We start from the raw sequence: 21,092 nt of genomic DNA on the forward strand, positions 1-21,092 counted from the left end.
GGCATTGCAGCATTGACCCAACTACACAGCAACCCTATCCTTTTTTAAATGAGCTCCCAAAGAAGAAAGGTACACCTTCAAAATAAGTTACCGAGTTAAGTCGAAGTATTCGATAAATTTAGCAATTGAAGCAACCTTCAATAAATCCTCTTTTCTTTTTTCCTTTTTTTTTTCTGTTAGTATTATTTTAAATATTTTTTATTTTGGGAAGGCTGCTGCCTTCCCCTGCAACCTCTGGACATGCCCATGACAGCATATGTATCTCTATCTTTGTTACTTAAAATCAATAATGCTAAAATAATTATATTAAGCATAAGAAACAATCAATCAATGTTTATTTGCATAAGTTTAGAAACAATTGAGATTACTTGAAATAAAAAAAAATTACTCCTTTTATAATTTTCAATAGAAAAAGAAACTTTTCAACAAATAAATACCTTTTACGGAAAGGGGGGGGGGGGCATTTTGAGAAAACTAACTCTGTAGGGTTTTTTTTCCCCGACATTTAAGGCATTTGTTTCAAATTTAAATTTTGAAATAATTCCCATTTGAGATAAATAAATACCTTTGTGCTGAAAAGTAAAGTAAGAAATGAGAACCTCAAGAAGCACAAATTGCAGATTACTGCAAACACTTGTTTCGGCGTTACAAGGAACACCCTTTTCAAAGCAAAAAGTAATGAGCTTATGGATGAAAAGACAGTGTCTTTTCATCCATAAACTCATTACTTTTTGCATTGAAAAAAGCATTCCTTGAACACGAAATTACATTCCAAAACACATATCTGCAGTAATCTGCAAATTTGCTTTTTGACATTGTTATTTCTTACTTTAATTCCCATTTGGTTACATAATGAATACTTTGCATTTTTGCTTATTTTTAAGTGTTTCCTTGACACCCAAGTGTCACATGTTTTTGAGTTTTTGCTGTTGTTGTGCAGGAAACATTTTGGCATTTCCATTTACTTAATGCTATTTCTTTATTACTTTCTCACAAGTACACAATACAAAGCATAAGAAACAAAAGTTTGAAAGTTTTTTTTTTTTTCTGAAAAAAGCTACTTTAGTCATGTACCAAAAAACATTGTTTAGGGGCAAGTAATCATGATGCAAAATGCAGCTGATAGGTCAAAAAATGCAGTACATTTCAAACTTTACAACAAAATCTATTACAACTTAAATATTAGATTTAAAAATATGTTTAAAAACGAAAAGTTACAAATTACTACACTAATTGCATTTTGTAATGCCAAGTTAATTTGGCCTAAGCTTTGGTTGCTGGTCAATCAAAAAGAAACTTCAGGATAACTGGTTTATGGAAAAGAAGTTCCATTCTGTTACAAATACTTTTAAATGTTACCTCTAAAATCTGATCACCAGTTCGTAAGCCATTCGGGCCCTGTGCCGGAGAATCATCTTGCAGAGCATGAACGAAAATTCCAACAGCGTTTCCGCCCAACAGACTGATGCCCAAGTTTGAAGTTGCTTTCTTCAAAATCACAAGTCTCGCTTCAGGGTTGGAGCTTTTGTTCCTTTTCTCGCTACACATCAAAGTAGCAAAGAAAAAAAAAACAATTAAAATTTAGTTCTCAAAATAAAATATATGTTAAATACAGATGCCATGAAAGCAACATTAATTTTGAATTTAGTTACAGTGCTAGCCAAATTATTAGATTAAGACTGTTTTAAAAGAAAATTCTTTATTGATTACATAACTATAGACACATTAACGAACAGTGAAATAATTATCTAATATTTAGTATGCATTCCCTTGTTCTTGATGAGCATTTTAAGTCTTTTTGGCATACTTTTCACAAGGTTTACACTTTTTCTTTTACCACTTTTTAAAAAAGGAGGTAAAAATTGTTTTTACTCACTATTATACAGTAGAGAACCAATTATCCGGGAAGTTCGGGACCATCGCTATCCCGGATATCTGAATTTCCCGGTTTTCTGAATCGCTAAAAAACGCTATTGGACGATTGTTTGTAAAACTTAAATTACTATAATAAATAGTTATTCATATTAAAATAAGAAGAAAACAGTTCAGAAATGCTTATAAATATCGAAATATTAAAAACTACTAGTGAATGAATAATTTAAACACCAAAACACTACTAATCTGTCATAATGCCTAACTCATAATACCGGGGACCCTCTGTTTGGAAAAGAAAGGGAAAATCTTCCACTTTTCGATGCTTTTAAACGAAAGAAAATGAAGGGAAGGGCAAAAAATAAGTTTTTGAATTATAGTGTATAAAATAATTCACTTTCATGATCGCACTTTTTTTTTTTTTAATTTTTTGTAAAGGTTTCGTGTTTGCGATTACGGTAGCTATTGATAACTAATGCTTTTGCATTTCGTTAATATCAACAGAAATTTGATTTATGAGTTCTTGCAGCCTTATTAGTCTTGCGTTTAATGGATTTCTAGATTTCACGATCAACTAACTATCCAAAAAAATCGCAAATCTGGTTTTCGGCGTTTCCCACACTTTTGAGACGTCACTTACGCCAAATGCCTTTAATTAGAGGATATTCAATCAAATACTGCATTAGAATTTGACAATATTCATTTCCTTAGCTTTCAGTTGGAATAAAACACGAAAATTTCAGACTTACGAATGTACTTTTTAATTCAAGAAAATCTTTCGGAAATTTTGCCCCGCATAAAGGATAACCATTTGAAGTTAGTGTTTGCAACCGTTTCTCATCAGTTATATGGTGTTTATTAAGAAATCGTTCATATTCTTTTGGTATTGCAGAAAAAATGCTTCATTTTTCAAAAATAGTCAAAATGGCGTATTTTTAAAAGATGGCGGAAAAATCGGGTAAAAGTTGCCGGTTTTCTGGTTTCCCGGTTTTTTGGTTCCCGGATAAAAGGTTCTGCACTGTATATACTCACTAACTACCTAAAACTAACTTTAAATATAACAGAACACACTAATAAAAATAACTAGTGAACTGTTTAAGCTGATTGAGGTTATGTTCCTGGTAGGTAGATAAACAAAGAACATAAACAAAGCAGACAGTGCTGCCACCTGCAAACATTAAATTACGCTAAAATAACGTAATAATCAGTGTACAGTACGTACTGTACTTTAACAGTAAAATAAATACTATTTTAATACAGTGTACAAAAAAAACTCTTATAATAATTTGTCCAGCACTGTATTATTCACAGCTGTTCCAGTGTCAAAAGGAGTCTGTTTTCTACTTGTGGTGAAGTTTTAACTTTTACTTTATAACCAGAAAAAAATACAGCCTTTCTCCGGAGTTGAAATTTTCTGACCTACTTCAGAAATTAAAAAATTTCCCCAATTTAAATGGGTTTTTCAAACGGGTGGACACTCTGATGAAAGGATTTTCAGAAAACTGTAAATTAAGTACCTGTGTCCTGCTTTCTTCTTGGTTAGAGTAGAAGCTGCAGAACTGGGGGCACTCGGCACATCCTCGTTGGAAGCATCGATGGACTTCATGTGACTCATCTTATGCGGCATCACAGGAGTTTCACAGGGAGACATCGCATCGCTGGAATCTTCGTTATCGGGGACAACCTCTCTGAATTCTGAAACAATAGGGAAGTTGCAACCTATTAAATGTTCATATTTTGGCTATTGGATATTGTTAATTGACCCTCAAAACTAAAAAATTCCCCATCGCCGAATTTAAAAATACCGTGGTTGATTTTTAATGAATTTTTAAAAATCCACGCGCAAAAGTGTGCTCTTCTGAAACGTCACTAGCCTACGTCAGAGGGCACTAATGGGCAGCCTTCCGCCCGAAGATCCCTTGTTTTCGCTAGGGACATTTTAAGCGCGCCGATATTTATATTTTTTAGAAATTCAATAATCCTTTTGAACACACTATGGAGACCGGACTCGTTAAAGCACAATCTATATAATCTTCCTCATGTAACACCAATGAGGATATTCGAATATTTCCGAGAGGATGAGAGGTTTAATGTTCCAGAAACGCGAGGAGTTAAATGCGAGGAGATAAGCCTTTTACGTTTCGTCTGCGAAGTCGAATGCGTGACCTTCGGCTTCTCCCCTATCGGAAGTGCGCCACTTCCTATGCCATTTGACGTCACAAGCGCTTGAACTTTAAAAATTAATTTAAAAAAAACTACTTATCGTATCGCAAAATTTTTTTCACCTATGATGTTCATACATGTTACTCTATCATATAAAAATAAAATTCAAAAATCGAAAACTTCCCTATTCAGTGAAGTTTTTAACATTAAGATAATATTCTAAATGCTTCCTAAGCATGAAATGAGTCAAACAGAGTTGAATTTACTAGTCTGTTTCTTTAGAACAGGCACATATGCAGGGTTGTAGTTTTGGCCAGACAAAACTGATTTTATACAGGACACTGGCTAAAACCGGTTAAAACCGGCCAAAACTGGATTTAACCACCATAGAACTGGCCAAAACTAAATTACATGAAAACACACTTCTAATTTGTATGTATGTGAGATATGTGTGTTTTGCAACTACTAAATCTGTCAGTTGGAAGTTTTTTAACTAAGCACAGCAATTTTAGTTAATTAAATATAATATTAGTGAAGTAATTTATATTATTATAACAATAGTAGTGAACAAATTTCAACTTTCTTCAAAATTATAACTGAAATTGCTCGAAACTAAAACAAAAGACATAAGGAATACAAAACATCCTGTAACATAAATATAGTAACTTTTCAGTAGTGTTGCTTTTTAATTTTCAAAAGTGTTTTCCCCCTGTACCTTTAGTTTATCTTCTAAACATGCTGTAATTTCTACAAACTGTAAAACATACCTACTATGTAGATAAATAATGAAAGATGAATGATTATGGTTTGTTTTGCATTTCTTTTTAATAAATTATTATTTGGTTTTCATTTAAAATTTGATAATTATCTAAGTGGCCAAAACTGGATAAAACTGATTCTAACCCGGCCGGTTTAACCCGGTTTTATCCATGCTTAAAACCACCATTCGCCGAAACTCTTACAACCCTGCACATATAGGACACATTACCTATGTAGTCTCCATAGAAATGATAAGACAGATAAGTGAGCCACTCCTGTTTTTCTGGCGCTGCAATCAAGGAGCCTCAATGAAATGAATAGTGTGCTAAATCTATATTTATAATCACTTCAATCAGGCTCCTCAACTGCAGGAGGAATTGAAATAAATGTCGGAGCCCCATTGAAATATTGTGTTAGCACACTAGATAAAGGTTTTAATGAGGTTCAAAAAAAAAAAAAAAAATTATATATTTTTAAAATTCATTAAATAATAAAATATGCATGCATTTTTAAAAAATGTCAAAATTGGATAAGCACTTTTCCCCATTCTTTCACATAAATTGCAGGTCACACTCATGATGAGTTGGGAAGAAGAGGTTGGGGAAGTACTGATGTGAGCAGGAAAACGGCAGTATGTGCAGAAATGAGTTTTCGAGACATTTGAAGAAATGTGTGTTGGATTCAATAACAACAATAGGGAAATATTGGAGTTCGACGTCTTTTTGCCACCTTTTTTTCAGCGGAAACCAAATAAACAAGCTTGTACATGAAGGCTAACCTAAAATAGATGACATAAGTGCAAAAACAAAAAACAAAAATGAAAAATTTGCACTTACTGCCTTTACCTGCCTACGGCAGTGTAAATGGAGATTTTCAAGTTTTGAGTACAATGCGTTTAAAGATAACGTCCTAGGTAGGCTTCATTGATTTTTTTCTAAATCATGCTGTACAGCAGTAACTACCAGGGCTACTAGCACTTTCTCCTGCCCTAAGACACAGAGAGGTTCCCCTACTATTTGTACTAGTTATCTACAAAATTTTAATTTTGCCAATCGAAAAATTCATTTTGCTACAAAAAAAAATTAGTGATCCTCAAATGTATTGTAATACATAGAGTGAGATCCATCAAAAACCATCCACATAAACAAGATTCATGCAAAAGTTGTTAGAGGAAAATGTAAGCTTTACTCAGAAATAATTTTTTTACAGTTTTTTAGTTAAACAGCTTCATAAAATCAAGTTGGTTTGCCTGTTCTTGATCTTGAAACACATTTTCTCAACGATTAATTAATCTCTTCAGATTTACCAAATTAGAATTTAATACTTGCTTAATTTATACAATAGATTGAGCACATATTTCTGTAACATCTTCAAAATATTTTCACTTAAAAAAATTATGTACCGTTCGCCTCTGAGAAGTTGAGCTGTGGACTTGAGCAAGTCCATTTCTTTCAAGGGAGAGCAAGCAGTAAAGAGAGGAATTGTTAGACGCAGATGTGGGCTATTAAGCCTTCTGAACTTCAACCGTTTTTCATCACCCCTATTTCGACAAATGGAATCGTTTAATCGGCCGGCCAGCGGAGCTCAACTTTCCAGAGGCGGACAGTACACTTTTTTCCTCAAAATTATACATCAAAAATAAATTCAATACATTTACAAAAGTCCTAAAACTTAGTGGGGTATAAAAAAAAATTATCATTTATTATGAAGTTTAAGATAATTGTAAGCTTTTGTTAGACAAAATGTTATTTGATTATTCATACAAGACACTTACTTTCAGGATTGTATTGCACAAGCATCGTAATGCTGTCGATGCATTGCCGTAAAACATTTGCAGCAAGACCATAAGTTGCACTACGCATGTTTATACCACACACCTTTAAAAAAAAGAAGACAGAAAATTAATAACTTTTCAAAAATTTATACACAAAATGCGTAGTTTACATCCAACATGCAAAAATTGATGCTATGCCAGCTTTAAAAAAATAGAATATTGTTTTTAGAATTTTTATTTTTTGCTTTGGCACAGAAAATGTCAAAATATCAGTTTTGCAGCTACAAATTTTTCTGTCTGTCATTATTCCGCATAATTGATGCAGGAGTGAAAGCCCTGTAAGAGCAACTGAGGGAGATTTCAGAAAGAAAAAAAATTTTAATTCTTATTTCTGTTATATCAACTATTTTTTTAAAAGAATGTTTCATAGAATCACGAAGTTTCCCCATGAGGCATCTTAATTTTTGCTGTTTTTAATCTGCTGATAAATACTCCCAAATTAAACAGTTAATATAAATCTGTTATCATTAAAGACCAAAATTGAGGCTGTGAGAAGTGGATTTTTTTTAGTTTTGAGCAAAACGCATTTAAAGGTCAAACTTTAGGTAGGCTTCCATTGAAAAGTTTTCATAAATCGTGCTGTATAGCAGTCTCGAGCAAGGCTACTAGCACTACCTAGTGCCCAAAAACCAGAGAATATGTCCTACTACCATTTATACTTGTTATTTCCAAATTTTTAGTTTTTGGCCCTTGCCAAATTGGAGAATGTCAACTTTCAACGGCGATTCACTTGAAATATTCGGCCTTTGGGTCATGTCTCACCAAAGTTGATGCTCACTGAACATGTTGATATTCACCGACTAATGTCCACATTTATCGAATTTAAGACTGTAACAGTAACACAAACATACAGGTTTCATAAAAAGATACTTTAAAAATTTTTCAGGTTTCAATTTGCATAATGCAGTTATGATAAAATGTGTAGTAGACATTGACGGGGGGGGGGGGGGAGTTTTATCAAGGTTAAATGGAGTTTTTCAAAAATGACTTTTTGTTTTACAATAAGTTTTTTTTTTAAATTTCATCAAGTAAAAAATGAAACAATATCTTCCGTTTTAAGGTTTAATACATTGCATGTGTACATTAACATACTCTCAGTAAAATGAATAATTGGTGCACTTTTGATAGTTGAAAATTCAAAAAAAAAAAACTTCAGGACCATTTTTCCCCTACCTATTCAAATAAAAGTAAATCAAATTTTTTTTTTTTTTTTTGCATTTCTATTACAAAATATTTTAGCATTATTTTAGAAACCGCTATTAGGGTTTTTTTTTTTTTTTTTTTACTTTTTTTTTATGGAAATGTTTGTTAAAATACTTAGATATGTATGAAATTACTTCAAGAAGATGATCTCCGATTTGAAGACCAGCTTGGGCAGCAAGGCTGTTTTTGGTTACCGAGGAAACAAAAATGCCACCCCCAGCTCCACAGCTTATTTGGATGCCCAGAGGCTCGGAGCTCTTTTCGATGCAAATGCTTCTCAAATCACCAGGCTTAGGTCTGAAACAAGAGTAAGAAGATGAGCAAGCGATGTCAATAAACAAATAAACAAATGTTTTTAATTTGTTTTCAGAATACAATCAATACAACTTTGCAAGAGTCAGGAATACTAAGGGGTGAGGGGAGGAGGGAGAGAAGGTCTATTTAAAAAATTAAATTTAAAAACTAATTTATTAATTATAATAAATTGATAATTCATTAATCTTATTTTTTAAAACAATGGTCCCCATCTATAATGAAGTTGAAGGGACCTACTAAAATTTATTATAGCCATAGTTTTGTCACAAAAATAACGAGCAATACATAGGTAGCATTAACTCATCGGATTTTGCTCGGCCGATCATCGACTCCTCCTAAACTCATCGCGTAATGCACGCTGATATCGTTGCGATCAGAATCCGAGAACGGTTTTCGATGAGCTGTTTTTTATCGGAAAACTATATCGTTACAATCAAATTTTCCGATGAAAATTTTCCGAGCTACAATTCATCGGAAAAAGAGATCGTAACGATCAAATTTTCCGATGAAAATTTGCCGAGCTACATTTCATCGGAAAAAGAGATCGTAACGATCAAATTTTCCGATGAAAATTTGTCAAACTGCATTTCATCGGAAAAAGAGATCGTAACGATCAAATTTTCCGATGAAAATTTGCCGAGCTGCATTTTATCGGAAAAAGAGATCGTAACGATCAAATTTACCGATGAAAATTTGCCGAGCTACATTTCATCGGAAAAAGAGATCTTAACGATCAAATTTTCCGATGAAAATTTGCTGAGCTACATTTCATCGGAAAAAGAGATCGTAACGATCAAATTTTCCGATGAAAACTTGCCGAGTTACATTTCATCTTAAAAAAAGTAGGTCGTTTAAATTTTCCAATAAAAATTTTCCCAATCTAAAATTTTTGGAAATCTCCCAACTGTTAAAATAGGATAAGTTTTATTATTTGAATATCCTATTTATCAAACGTAAGGCTTTACGGATCAACATTTAGGCTTGAGAATCGGAGGAAAAATGACTGAGACTTTGACTCCGAATCCGACTCCTGGATTTTGGAAGGGTTTACTCCAATTTGCTGCAAAATCAATTCAACTTTAACTCCACGATTCCAACGCCGATTACCTCACTGGAATTGCGAACAAAATGAGACTCCGGCTCTTGAATGATTTCTCTCTATCTCCAAAACAATTCCACTCCGTTCAATTTGACTCCCAAAATTACCGACTCCGACTCGGTTTGCGGACAAAATGATCGACTCCGACTCTTCACTAGCTGGCGCCATAAGTATATTCCTTGAATAAAATTCTCACTTTCCGTTCAGAAATCTGTCATAGCCTTGCCACCCGATAGATGGCGCCACAAATGATTTTTTATTTAATACATTATTTTCCACCTTGGAGAGAGCATAACTTGTCTAGTGGTTAGCATATGAATCTCGTATTCCAGAGGTCTAGGGTTCGATTCCCGGCTAGAGTGACTAAGATTGAACTCACGAATCTCGCCCATCAAAAGTTGTTAAATTAGAAATTAATTAAACAAGTTATTAAAAAAATAATATATATATATTAAGTAATTGTCCCAAATGACGTCATCCGAAAATACCCCTTCTGAAATTTTCCTTTCCACTGTTAATTTTTTTTCCTCCTGCTTGTCCCTATATCGTAGTTGTTACTACTTGGCATCGTATTTTCATCCTAAATTCATCGCCTCGGAACGACACTGCTCGTATATTGCTCCAAATTTCATCGTATTTTCATCCAAAATTCATCACCTTGGAACAGCACTGCTCGTATATTGCTCCAAATCTCATCCTATTTTCATCCAAAATTCATCGCCTCGGAACAGCACTGCTCGTATATTGCTCAAAATCTCATCGGTATAGGGAGCAAAATTCATCGGTTTCCGATGATCGGATTCTACTATTGCCGATGAGACATATTGGAGCAATTTCCGATGAAAACTCATCGGAATCCGATCATCGGCCGATCAAAGTTTGATCGGATTTCGTTGAACGGCCGATCATCGGCCGATGAGTTGATGCTACTCGGGTATATAGCAAAAAAAAAAAGAAAACGGATTAATACTCTTAAAAAGGCCACAAAAAAAAGAGAGATTTCTGTAGAACTAGTTCGTCAGCAGCGTGTATTTCTTAATATTTTTATTTAAATGTTATAACATTTAATGACGTCTCTCAATTATTAAATTTAGCAGAATATTGTAATAACAAATTATTCTTACAGTTATGTCTAACTTAGGAATTTCTCATACCAAACCTATTTTAAATAAATTCATTTACAATAATAATTTTTGTTTTGAATATTTTTTGAGTGTCAGTAATTACCTTCCAAAGAATCTTTTGGGAATTCAATTGCATGATTAAATTTAGCCCTAAAAGAACAACAAACTAGGCAAAAATGTGAAAATACTGCATATTTTGCATGGAATGGGACATAAGTCTCATTTTGCTCCAAAAGTGTCAATCAGTTACCCAAAGAATTGCCCGACAGCTATTTAAACCAGGGCTGCGGAGTCTGGGGGAAAAGGACCGACTTCGGCAATTTTAGAGAGAGCCCTTGACTCCGACTCCTCTTCCCCGAAACCAGTCCGACTCTGACTTCGTACGCACTAACAGAGTTGCAGTCTTTGAGAGAAAATGACAGACTCCGACGCTTTGAACTTTAAACCTTCGACTCTCAACTCGGACTCTGTTACCACTAACTCAACCCCACTCAGACTCCACAGCCCTGATTCAAACAAGAACTAGAGCAAACTCCTCGGCTAGATCAATTGCTGAGGAGGGTGTGAGTCTTCCTGGAGATCTCACCTTTTGTAAGATTTCCACCAAGGCAAAAATAGAGTTAAATAGAAAAAGGAAAACTCACCCGACCTATGGTACTTTGCAAAATGCCTGGATGAATCTTTCAGATTCAGACATAGATCCCACTAGACCACCTACTCCCGATTTTTGAGTGGACATACGAGAGAGCTCTCGGGTTTTGTGAGGGTCATAAGACCTTTCTAGAACGCCACTGGTGTTTCATTCCACTGTGGCCTCACTTGCTCACATCTTAGTTTGCTTGGGATTTGCAAAGGATGAAGTCCTTTGCAACCCAAAACTCAGGCAGTGAGAAGCAAAGGGATGCAAGTGGACATTTTCAAGTTTTGAGTAAAATGCATTTAAAGATAACATCCTAGGTAGGCTTTCATTGAAATTGTTTTCTAAATCATGCCATACAGCAGCACCTACCAGGGCTAAGTACCATCTCTTGCCCCAAAACAGAGGAGAGGTCATTTTACTATTTGTGTACTAGTTACCTTCAAATTTCTTATTTTGGCAATTACATCCCTTTACACTGCTTCAACTGTTTTTCGACTTTTTAGAGATATTAGGGATTCATGGGGATTGTCTAGCGCTGCTAGCAAATTTCAATACAAGTAAAAAAAAAACTGAACTTACATTCTTCCCCTGAGGTCCAACGCTTGAGATCCGTCGGGATTCTGCCACTCGACCGTGAAAGGAGGCAACGGGCTGCTCCTCTCGGACACGGAAGAAGCCTTCTCGATGGAACTGCTGGACACCTTACCCGCAGAGGATTTGGAGGTGACGCTCGGATTGGACGGGATCCGTATTCTCTGCGTCCTCTTGGGGTAAGTCAGTAATCCGTCAGTCACGGAAGAGGGGCCGTAGGAGTCCTCCCGGTAGACCGTGTGGACGTGGGCCGGGACGACCCGCTTCGGAGTCTGGCAGGAAGAGTTGTGGTGGTAGTGCAGGTCGATGCTCTGGGTCGGCGACGGATTGGAATAGCTGTACTGGGACGGGCAGGGGGAGGGGGAAGGGGTGAAGCTGTGCCGGCTGCTGTCCTTCAGGGAATACCTCCCGCTGTCGGCGTGGGTGTGGAAAGAGCGGGAATCCACGAGCATGGATTCCGTGGCGGAGACGCTCAGGAGGGAATCCCCGCTCCTGGAAGTGTAAACGGAAAGACCGGGCGGAGAGGAATAGCGGGAAGCGGAAGGCAGCGGAGAGACGACCAGGGCGTTTCCGTGGTTACCCGTCGTGTGATTATGGGGGTGATGCGAGTGGGTGATGCCGCGCTGGCCGGTGCTGAGCGTGTAGAAAGGGGTGCTGCTCCGGAGGAGGTTCGGAGGACTCATGACGGATGACGTAATACTCGTAGGAACTGTAACGGGATACATGTGCCCGGACCGGGCGCTGAGGGGTCTGTCGGGCGAAGAAAACGACAACGGCATGCCGACAGAATGACTGAAAGAAGTCCTGTCCACACCCAAGCTCAGGAGGTTTTTGCCGCACTGACTCGAGGAGTTGGATTCCAGCGAACTCAGACAGTCGGAGTCGGAGACTCCGAACATGGCGGACTGCGGCCTGGCCCGGTTTCGGTTCTTGTAGTACTCGAGGACGTCCTTGTTGGGATAGGCGGACACGACGGAATAGTCTAGTAATGAGCTGGGACTGGAATTCCCGTTGTAAGGTAGCCTGATATCACTCAGCTGTTCATTGCTTTGACCAGACATGCTTGTTTTGTGTGGACTACTGATATCTGGTGAGGCATAAGAAGATCCTGAGCTAGATGTCTGAGTGTTGCTAGCACTTGGTGAGATAATAGGAATATTGGACTTTTTGGAACAACTAGAGGCCGGGTGCCCGTGTTGACAGTCCACAAACACCGATATCCTGTCACTGTTCATGGTCACTGAAAGACGGCCATTTTCATTATCACTGCAGTCGTCTAACAAGTGGTTCATGGGAGATTCTGGAGTTTGTTTTGAACATTGCATGGTGGGATCATACAAGCTGAACTGCTTGTTTACCATTGCTAGAGACTTCCTCTCAGATTTTTTGCGACTAGGATACCTCGCGACTGTCCCGACTTCCGAATACTGAATCAAGGGACCTTTGTACTTGGGCCAGGTGCCTCCGTTCTTTTCGGGTTTCTTCGCGCTCTCTTTCACCGATTTGTTCAGCATCTTGCTGTGGACTTCGAGAACAGAATCCAACTCTGCAATGGGATCCTCTTCCTCGTGACCTAGAACCGAAGAATGAGGACTGGTGGGAGAACTCTTCTTGTCTTTTGATGTGCGCTTCTCGCCGAATATTTTATTATAAGCTCGATCCAACAAAGTCGGTTGGGAAGATGGATATCTCGTTCGATCATCGGACGCAGCTTTTCTCCGTCTGGTGATTGGCGAGAGAGGAGACAGGTCTGGAGATTTTTTCGAATGCTCCGCCTGACTTCCGGGTGATTTTATAGAGCTCTCAGAGTCATTGTCATACATTAAAGGCTTCTTTGGTGTTGTCTGAAGCACATCTTTATCTGGCGATGACGGAATACTATCTCGACCTAAAGCAAAATGTTTTATTAGTATCTTAATTTGAATAGTTTGATTTTTAATTATTATGTAATTAACACAATGTTTATGGTTTATCATATTATTTAATTCTATAGTCTAATTTCTAAGAGCAAGCTTTAAGGCATAGCAGAAAATGCATAAGTATTTTTTGATAATTGTGGAGTTGGCTGAGAGACAGGAGAACTAAACACTGTTACAGCTTAAAAAGAATTAGCGTAGAATTCAATAAGAACTCATTCAGTAGCTAGGATTTCACCTCACCTAGCGGTGAGCTTTCTTACAGTTATTAGTATGAGCTTTGATGTTTTCTAGTTTTAATGCCAAGTATTGGTCTCTCTTCCATATTTGATAGCTAATAATGATTATTGGTATCATTGCATCAATATATAAGTTGGAAACACTGTAAAGTTTTATTCATTAATTAGAGTTATCTTTGTGGGCAGAATTATAAAGTCCTCTAATAGATAGCATAGCAATATACATAAAATTGAAAACAAAGCAGAAGAACAGTAATTTCATGTATGACAATAGGTAAATAAAACTGCTTTTATCTCAAAAAAATTTTTTTCAAATTATTTGACTTATTTTGTTCAGGATTGCAAAATTTGCTTGGTTAATCAGAAATTTTGTGCTTAATGGGTGCTTTTCCAATAGGTCTTAACAGATATTTGGATAGGGCAGAGTCTGTTACAACCCTTTTCTCTCCCGTAATTACTTTTTTTCTATCTTAAAATTTGGCTAATAACTGCAAGAACATTTACTTTGTATTTTCAAAAAATCTTGTTCCGGAAAACACACAACGAAAGATTGTATACTCAGTTTTTACGTACATGTACTATAATTAATTATGAAACTAACAAAGAAATAATGACAATACAATATGGAACACCATATCTGGAACACTAGGGACTGCAACCTCTCTAGATTTTGGATTTTAAACCCCAACTCAAAAAATAGGGAAAATTATTGCATTGTGTGATATTTGCCACACTTTTTCCAAATTTCACTAATGCTTGAGTCAAAATTCTTTATTTTCTTTATCAATCTTGATGAAAAGATATTTTGGTATGCTAAATAAAAAAATATTTAAAAAATGGAGATAATTAGCAGCAACATGCAATCTGTAGGTGATATTTTTTATTATTATGCAATTGCATGATACAGTTTGTCAATCAATACAATTTTTAAAAAAAACATATTTATACTGAAAAATCCCTTTGCATTTTTGCTCAATATGCTGCTTTGTAGTGCATACCAAAGAGAAAAAAAAAAGAAGTATAGTAAATTGTAAGCGGATGGTAAAAGATTTTCTGTACAATTGCAACAAGCATAGCATAAAAATAAGCTGTTAGTACTGTTTTCAACAAGTAATACCCAAATGGAAACAATTTTGAAAATTAAATATTTTTACTTCAAATATAATAATAATTTAAGGGAAAAGTTGTTGAATCAAGGATATCGTTAAATCGAGGAGAATAGACATTTAATGCAGTCAAATCCAGACCAGTGAAATGTACCATTAAATTGAGGAAATCGTTAAATCGGGTATGATTAAATCGAAGTTATACTGTATTAATATTTTGATATTTCTACTATTTTCAGATGCATAACAGCAGGGAAAACATGAAATTTCTTCTAATGATCTCATTAAATATTAAGACAGACAACAAACCACGATTTCCAATGGGACTAGAAGTTTTCTTCTCGTTTCGATGATCTGAATTTTGATAATTCGAAACAGAACTTGGTGGAGAACTCGGACAAGGAATGCATTTGGAAACTTGTAGAGTGAGGGTGGAACTGGCAAGATCTAGCAAATCGCTAGCACTTTTCACACTTTCGATGGATTTTCCATTAATCTAGAAAATATGAAAAAAAAATGATTTAAGTTACTCTAAATGAAATAGCATGTTTGGTTGATGCTGAACAACCTCGTTTTTTTTCACTAAAAACAGAAAAATAATTATTTCCAAAAATTAAAGATGAAAAAGAATTCACACTTAAAAGTTGAAATTTAATCTGAATAATAATATTTAAAAAAAGATAAAAGGAAACATATACAGTAAAACGTCTCCTAACGGTCACCCCTCTTATGCGGACAATTTTTGATTCCCTGATTCCAAGGGAAATAACATTATTGAACCCCTGTCCTGCGGACACCCCTTTATTGTGGACAAAAAAATTTGTCCTGTTCGTGTCCGCATTAGAGGGGTTTTACTGTATTTCATTTGTATAACAGTGGTTTAAAGGAGCTATGGAGAAACATCTGTTCCCAATCAATATTATTCCACATATGAAAAAAACAAGTACTTTTTAAAAAAAAGTGATACTGCAAGTATAAGAATGTAATGTAGTCGGCCTCTCGTGGTGCACCCTGGTTAAAACTAAATCCACTACAGTGGCAGAACATTATTTTAGATGTTACATTTTATATTTAAACATTTTCTCCTTTTGGATTTTATATTTTTACAATTTTTCAGTTTTACATTTTACATAAAGATTGGGCCTTTGACCTTTTTAATAGTTACATTTGACATTTTTATAGTTTACTTTGTCACATTTTTATATTTTACTCTCTCTCCATGTGTGCTGATGCACTATGTGCAAAATGATCAATGAATTCATATGCTCAAGTGCTACTGCTAAAAAAAACATTTATGCCGTTCATCTAACTTTTATTATGTACTTTTCCTTTAAAAACATACCTTTTTTAAATTGTAAGTGGAATTTGACAGTTAAAAAACCCCAGAATTCCAGGGTAGCATCACCCCCCCCCCCCCCCGTAGCTCCCTTGCTCTTAAGCCGTTGCCTATATGTGTACTTTATCAATAAAAAGCTGTTACAAATTAACTTACAGATAGCAAGCGATCTCCCACAGCTATAGAACCTTCTCTAGCAGCAACAGATCCAGGGGTGATTCTACTAATGTAAACTCCATTTTCAACAGCTAAACCATGATGTTTACCTCCATGGACACTCAAAATTACATTATTCACGCCTCTACTGTTGGTCATCTTTCTTCTTTTTACGACCTAAACGAATAAAAGCATTAGTTTCACCCTTAAATATTAATCTAGTAGCTTGATATTTCAATGCATGAAGTCAATACAACTCACCAACAGAGTCGTTCCATTGCAATTTTTAATGGCTTCAATTGCTGTTTTGCGATCCACATTAGAAACATCGATGTTATTGATTTTCACAATGCAGTCGTTGATTCTGAAATGAAATTGAATAAATGCTGAACTAACTCCAAACAAAAGTTACAAGTATATATTTTGCTTTCAACCTTAAGAAAACATTTTTAAAAATTGAAGTAGAAATAAAAGTGTCATCTCTAATTTGTAGTAAGCTCCGGCCTATCCACAATTTTCCATTTTCTAGCAAAAAAAATTTGCACTGATTAATTACTGGATGTAAAAAAATTAATCCTTTTCAACTTAGTACAGTACAACCTTGGATTCCTCGGGAAGAAAAAAAATTGGAGACATCAAGTTTTCAAGTTATCAAGGTTTTGAAACAATTACACCAGTAACTCTCACAAATGCACACACATACAACATATATATTTATATATGTACCGTACCATATGACCACTTTGCATAACAATTAACAAGTTAATTTTGAATTGTGTCGTAATTTCGACTTTCTTTCATCTACAGACGTCAAAGTTCTAATTTTATCTTCAAGCACATTCAAGCTTTTCATTAGCCATTTTGGCAATTTTAAAAAATGCAAAGTAACAAGGAACTTATTTTCCCCTTTTTTCAACTATAAATTTATCCCCTGTCCTCAAGGTGAGCATGCGTTCCAAAGAGTTAAGAATCTAACTTTTTGAGGAAAACACTGAGATTAAAAGAGACTGCAGCACCCCCCCCCCCTCCCACACAAATACCCACGACCCCCCATTCTTTGTTATACTTTCCAGTAAAAGGGAAGAAAAACCACAGCAGATATCTAAAACTAGTTCTACTACAAAAATTATCAATGGAAAAACATCAATTAAAAGTCGCTTCTGCGGAAAAATTTCAATAGATCAAGGGCTTTGAAAACCAAATTTCCAGATAACTATGGAAAATACATAAGAATTTTTATGTAAAATGTAGAGGAAAAATTTTGTTTTGAGATATCAAGGTTTCACTGTAAGTTTAAAACCTACTTTTCAACATTCCCACTTCTTTCTTCCTCCTCTCTTCCAATAACATCCAACCCTCCAAGGTCACCAAAACCCGACAAGTTGAAACCGGATTTTAACACCTACACTCTCTGTCTGCGTAAACAAGTAACCTAACTAGTTTTGTCCAAAAAAACAAATTTCCCTCTCCTACCTGTTTCTTGCTTAACTCAGTGACCTTGCTTAACTGATGATGGGATGAAACCCATCTCTAATAAATTCGTAAAGTAGCAGAGTATAATAAATGACTTTAAGCCTTTTTAAAAGAAGAAATAGCTTTATTTGCTATCAACACTTAAAATAAAAACATAATCATTTCAAATAAATATTTCTACGATGACAAATTGGATCCGAAGTAAAAAGCTTTAAAAAACTATTGCACTATTAATATGAGTTGTCGGGATAATATGAATATCACCGGTACTAATCATTTTCCTATTATTCAATAGACTAACTCTGTGAAACTATCTTCTAACACAATCCCATTGTGAGAGAAAAAGTGAGTCTTTCAACTACACAAACATTGTGAATTAGATCGCGGAGTGCAAGTGGTGAAGAGACGAAGTTCAGATTCTTTTATCTTCCACCTAATTACCATATCATTCACTAAAGTCGCATATGACCAGATGCCAACGCCCACTACACGTGGATAACGCTATTGGTTTGAGTCAGCAATGACGGGATAAGCCACTCCTTCTTCAGCATCACACTCATGCCACACCCCTTCAATGATCTTCACACATGTGGACGAAAAGCGAAAAAGATAACATCCGATAAATTTCCGATTATTAATCGTTGAAAAATACGATGTAGGAAAGTACTGATACAAGATTAATATCATGCAGATAGGACACTAAGCATGAACATAGGAAAATGACACTAAGTTGAATTCATACACACTAAGTTGAACACTAAGTTGAATAGCATAGGAAAATGACACTAAGTTGAATTCGTAACAAGGTTGAGTAGGTAATAGCCTAGGGTAGGAATTTTTTAGCAAAAGCAAACGTCCGAATAGTAAAAAGTGAGAAACATAAAATAGCATTTTTATCTAACATTAACCTGTAGCGCATGAAGTTGCTCCATGCTGCTCGTTGTAATCTTTACTAATAATAAAGCTGAAAGTTTCTCTGTCTGGATGTCTGGATCTCTGTGACACGCATAGCGCCTAGACCGTTCAGCCGATTTTCATGAAATTCGGCACAGAATTGGTTTGTAGCACGGAGGTGTGCACACGGAAGCGATTTTTCAAAAATTCAAATTTTGTTCTTTTTCTATTCCAATTTTAAGCACATTTTACCGAGCAAAATTATCACAACGTGGACGAGTAAATTACCTAATTATCATAACGTGGAACCGTAACATTGGCGAGCAAATGAACATAGCAAATTGGCGAGAAATTCGTCATTCATTATTCGTATAAATAAACAGGCGAATCAAATGACCTTTTAATTTTCTGCTACGGACAAAGCCGTGCGGGTACCACTCGTATCAAATATTATAGATCAAAAACTATATTCTGGGTCCTTTCAAAATAAACCGATCATCTTCAATTTGCATCAAGAACAAATGTTGTAAATTCGGAGCCAAATGAAAAGTCAGAAACAGGTTTCTAAACAACAGACAGAAACTTTTTACTAATAAAATAAGCATGCAACTAAGGAATACAACAATTCTTGGTTTGTTATTTTCTTTTCTTTCCCGAAATTCCTATGTTATATAAAAATAATTAAGTAATATTTTAATTACATATAAATTCTGGCTCACAAGATTGAGCTTAGCAGGAGGTGCGGACCTTCGGGTGAAAAAAGGTTGGGCATCATTGCCGTAATCTAACGTTACTTTGCTTCGATTTAACTTTTTTGAGTTTGTGTATGATGCATGTAATCCCTGTACAATAATGAACGATCTTTTTTTGAACTTCTGCATAAGTTTTTAATAAACATTGTCAACATTTTTGGCTTCAGTATAATATGTATGTAGGAGGTATTGATTTTTTAATTTTTTTTTTTAAATATTGTGTCCACCATCAGTTTTTTAGGGGTGCCCGCTAAGGGGGGTGGGACATGGTGCAGACTGCATCACTTAAATTTTCAGGGGGTGGTATCTTAAGGGATACTTTGCTTTTCTGGGGGTGGATACATCCTTGCTCTTGGGGGGGGGGAGACCCTTGCATTTTCTACTCATTTTACAGATTATCCGCAGTTGTTGTGTCACCCTATTCCACAGAAAATCAATTATTTATTGCATGCATCAATTTGAGTAATAAATTTTGTTTGCTTTCATGGCGAAATGTGTTGTTTGTGCATAACCCATGTTGATTTTTCTTCTGTCTAAAAGTATATGCTTGTTTTATATATATCAAGTATAAACCTATTTTGAGAGAGAGAGTAATATTTTCTTTAAAAAAGAAACAGCTTGTTTCAAAAAATTTATGACAATAATTTACAGATGTATCAAACAAAACAATCATGACAAATCATGACTGGAATATTAATGGCTATAAGTTCTAATAATAATATATATAGTGATAATAATATATTATTATTAGAACTAAGCATACTATATATGAAAAGAAAAAACTTTAAAATCCAACATAAACACACTAAGTTGAATTCGTAACAAGGCTAAGTAGGTAATAGTCTAGGGTAGGAATTTTTTAGCAAAAGCAAACTTTGGATATGTATTTAAAAATATCAGTACATTTTTATCTTCCACAATATCATATTCATTATTATATAGCATTTATCTTCATTTATCTCATGAAAATAAAGCATTTTCGAGGTAATGAAACGGTCCTACATAAATGCCTTAAATAGTTATCCCCGAGTCAACATTTGCCCCTGTTACAATAAATGAATATAAATTCAACAAAATAGTATTAAAAAAACAGCATTTATGCATAATTTCAAGTTTTTTATGTGAAAACTCTTCAGAGGTTTCAATTGGGATTTTAAAGTGGAAGTCTTTTTACTTTTAAGGAAATTGGGGTAGGGTTTGTGAGATACAGTCGACCTGTGTCCATTAGCAACAAATATCTTTGGTGATAAAGTCATTTCACAGTATCACTTTTTTTGCCATAACTATTTAATTAACTGTTTGATTAGCACATTATTTTATTGAGTCTTTCCTACCTACACACAAGCCTAGATTAAAATAATGTGCTAATCAAACAGTTAATTAAATAGTTATGGCAAAAAGAATCACAGTTCGAATTCCACATTTGGACAAAATACTGCAAAAACGTTCATCAACCATGTTTTCAGCTTTTTCAAAACGATTAAATGTTTAGTGAAAATATTTGCAAAATCTTTACTCTTTTTAGCATAAATCTCAATCTTTTCAGCATTCTGCAATCTGATTGCATCCACCTCTGAAAAACTTGCTCGTTTTTATTTTCTGTGTGATTCTACAGCTTGG

The 21,092-nt window shown here is 35.2% G+C and overlaps 1 protein-coding gene across 1 annotated transcript in view; it reads right to left on the reverse strand.

Moving 5' to 3' along the window:
• Nucleotides 1-21,092, reverse strand: part of LOC129222288 (disks large homolog 5-like) — a 111,954-nt gene that overhangs the window by 21,947 nt on the left and 68,915 nt on the right. Inside the window, 8 exon segments of the mRNA XM_054856773.1 lie at nt 1,360-1,540; nt 3,390-3,567; nt 6,569-6,671; nt 7,966-8,128; nt 11,589-13,488; nt 15,171-15,357; nt 16,354-16,530; nt 16,615-16,717. Of these exon segments, the coding sequence (XP_054712748.1) occupies nt 1,360-1,540; nt 3,390-3,567; nt 6,569-6,671; nt 7,966-8,128; nt 11,589-13,488; nt 15,171-15,357; nt 16,354-16,530; nt 16,615-16,717 (2,992 nt within the window).

Source organism: Uloborus diversus, chromosome 5 (genome assembly GCF_026930045.1).
Source record: "Uloborus diversus isolate 005 chromosome 5, Udiv.v.3.1, whole genome shotgun sequence".
Lineage (NCBI taxonomy): Eukaryota > Metazoa > Arthropoda > Arachnida > Araneae > Uloboridae > Uloborus > Uloborus diversus.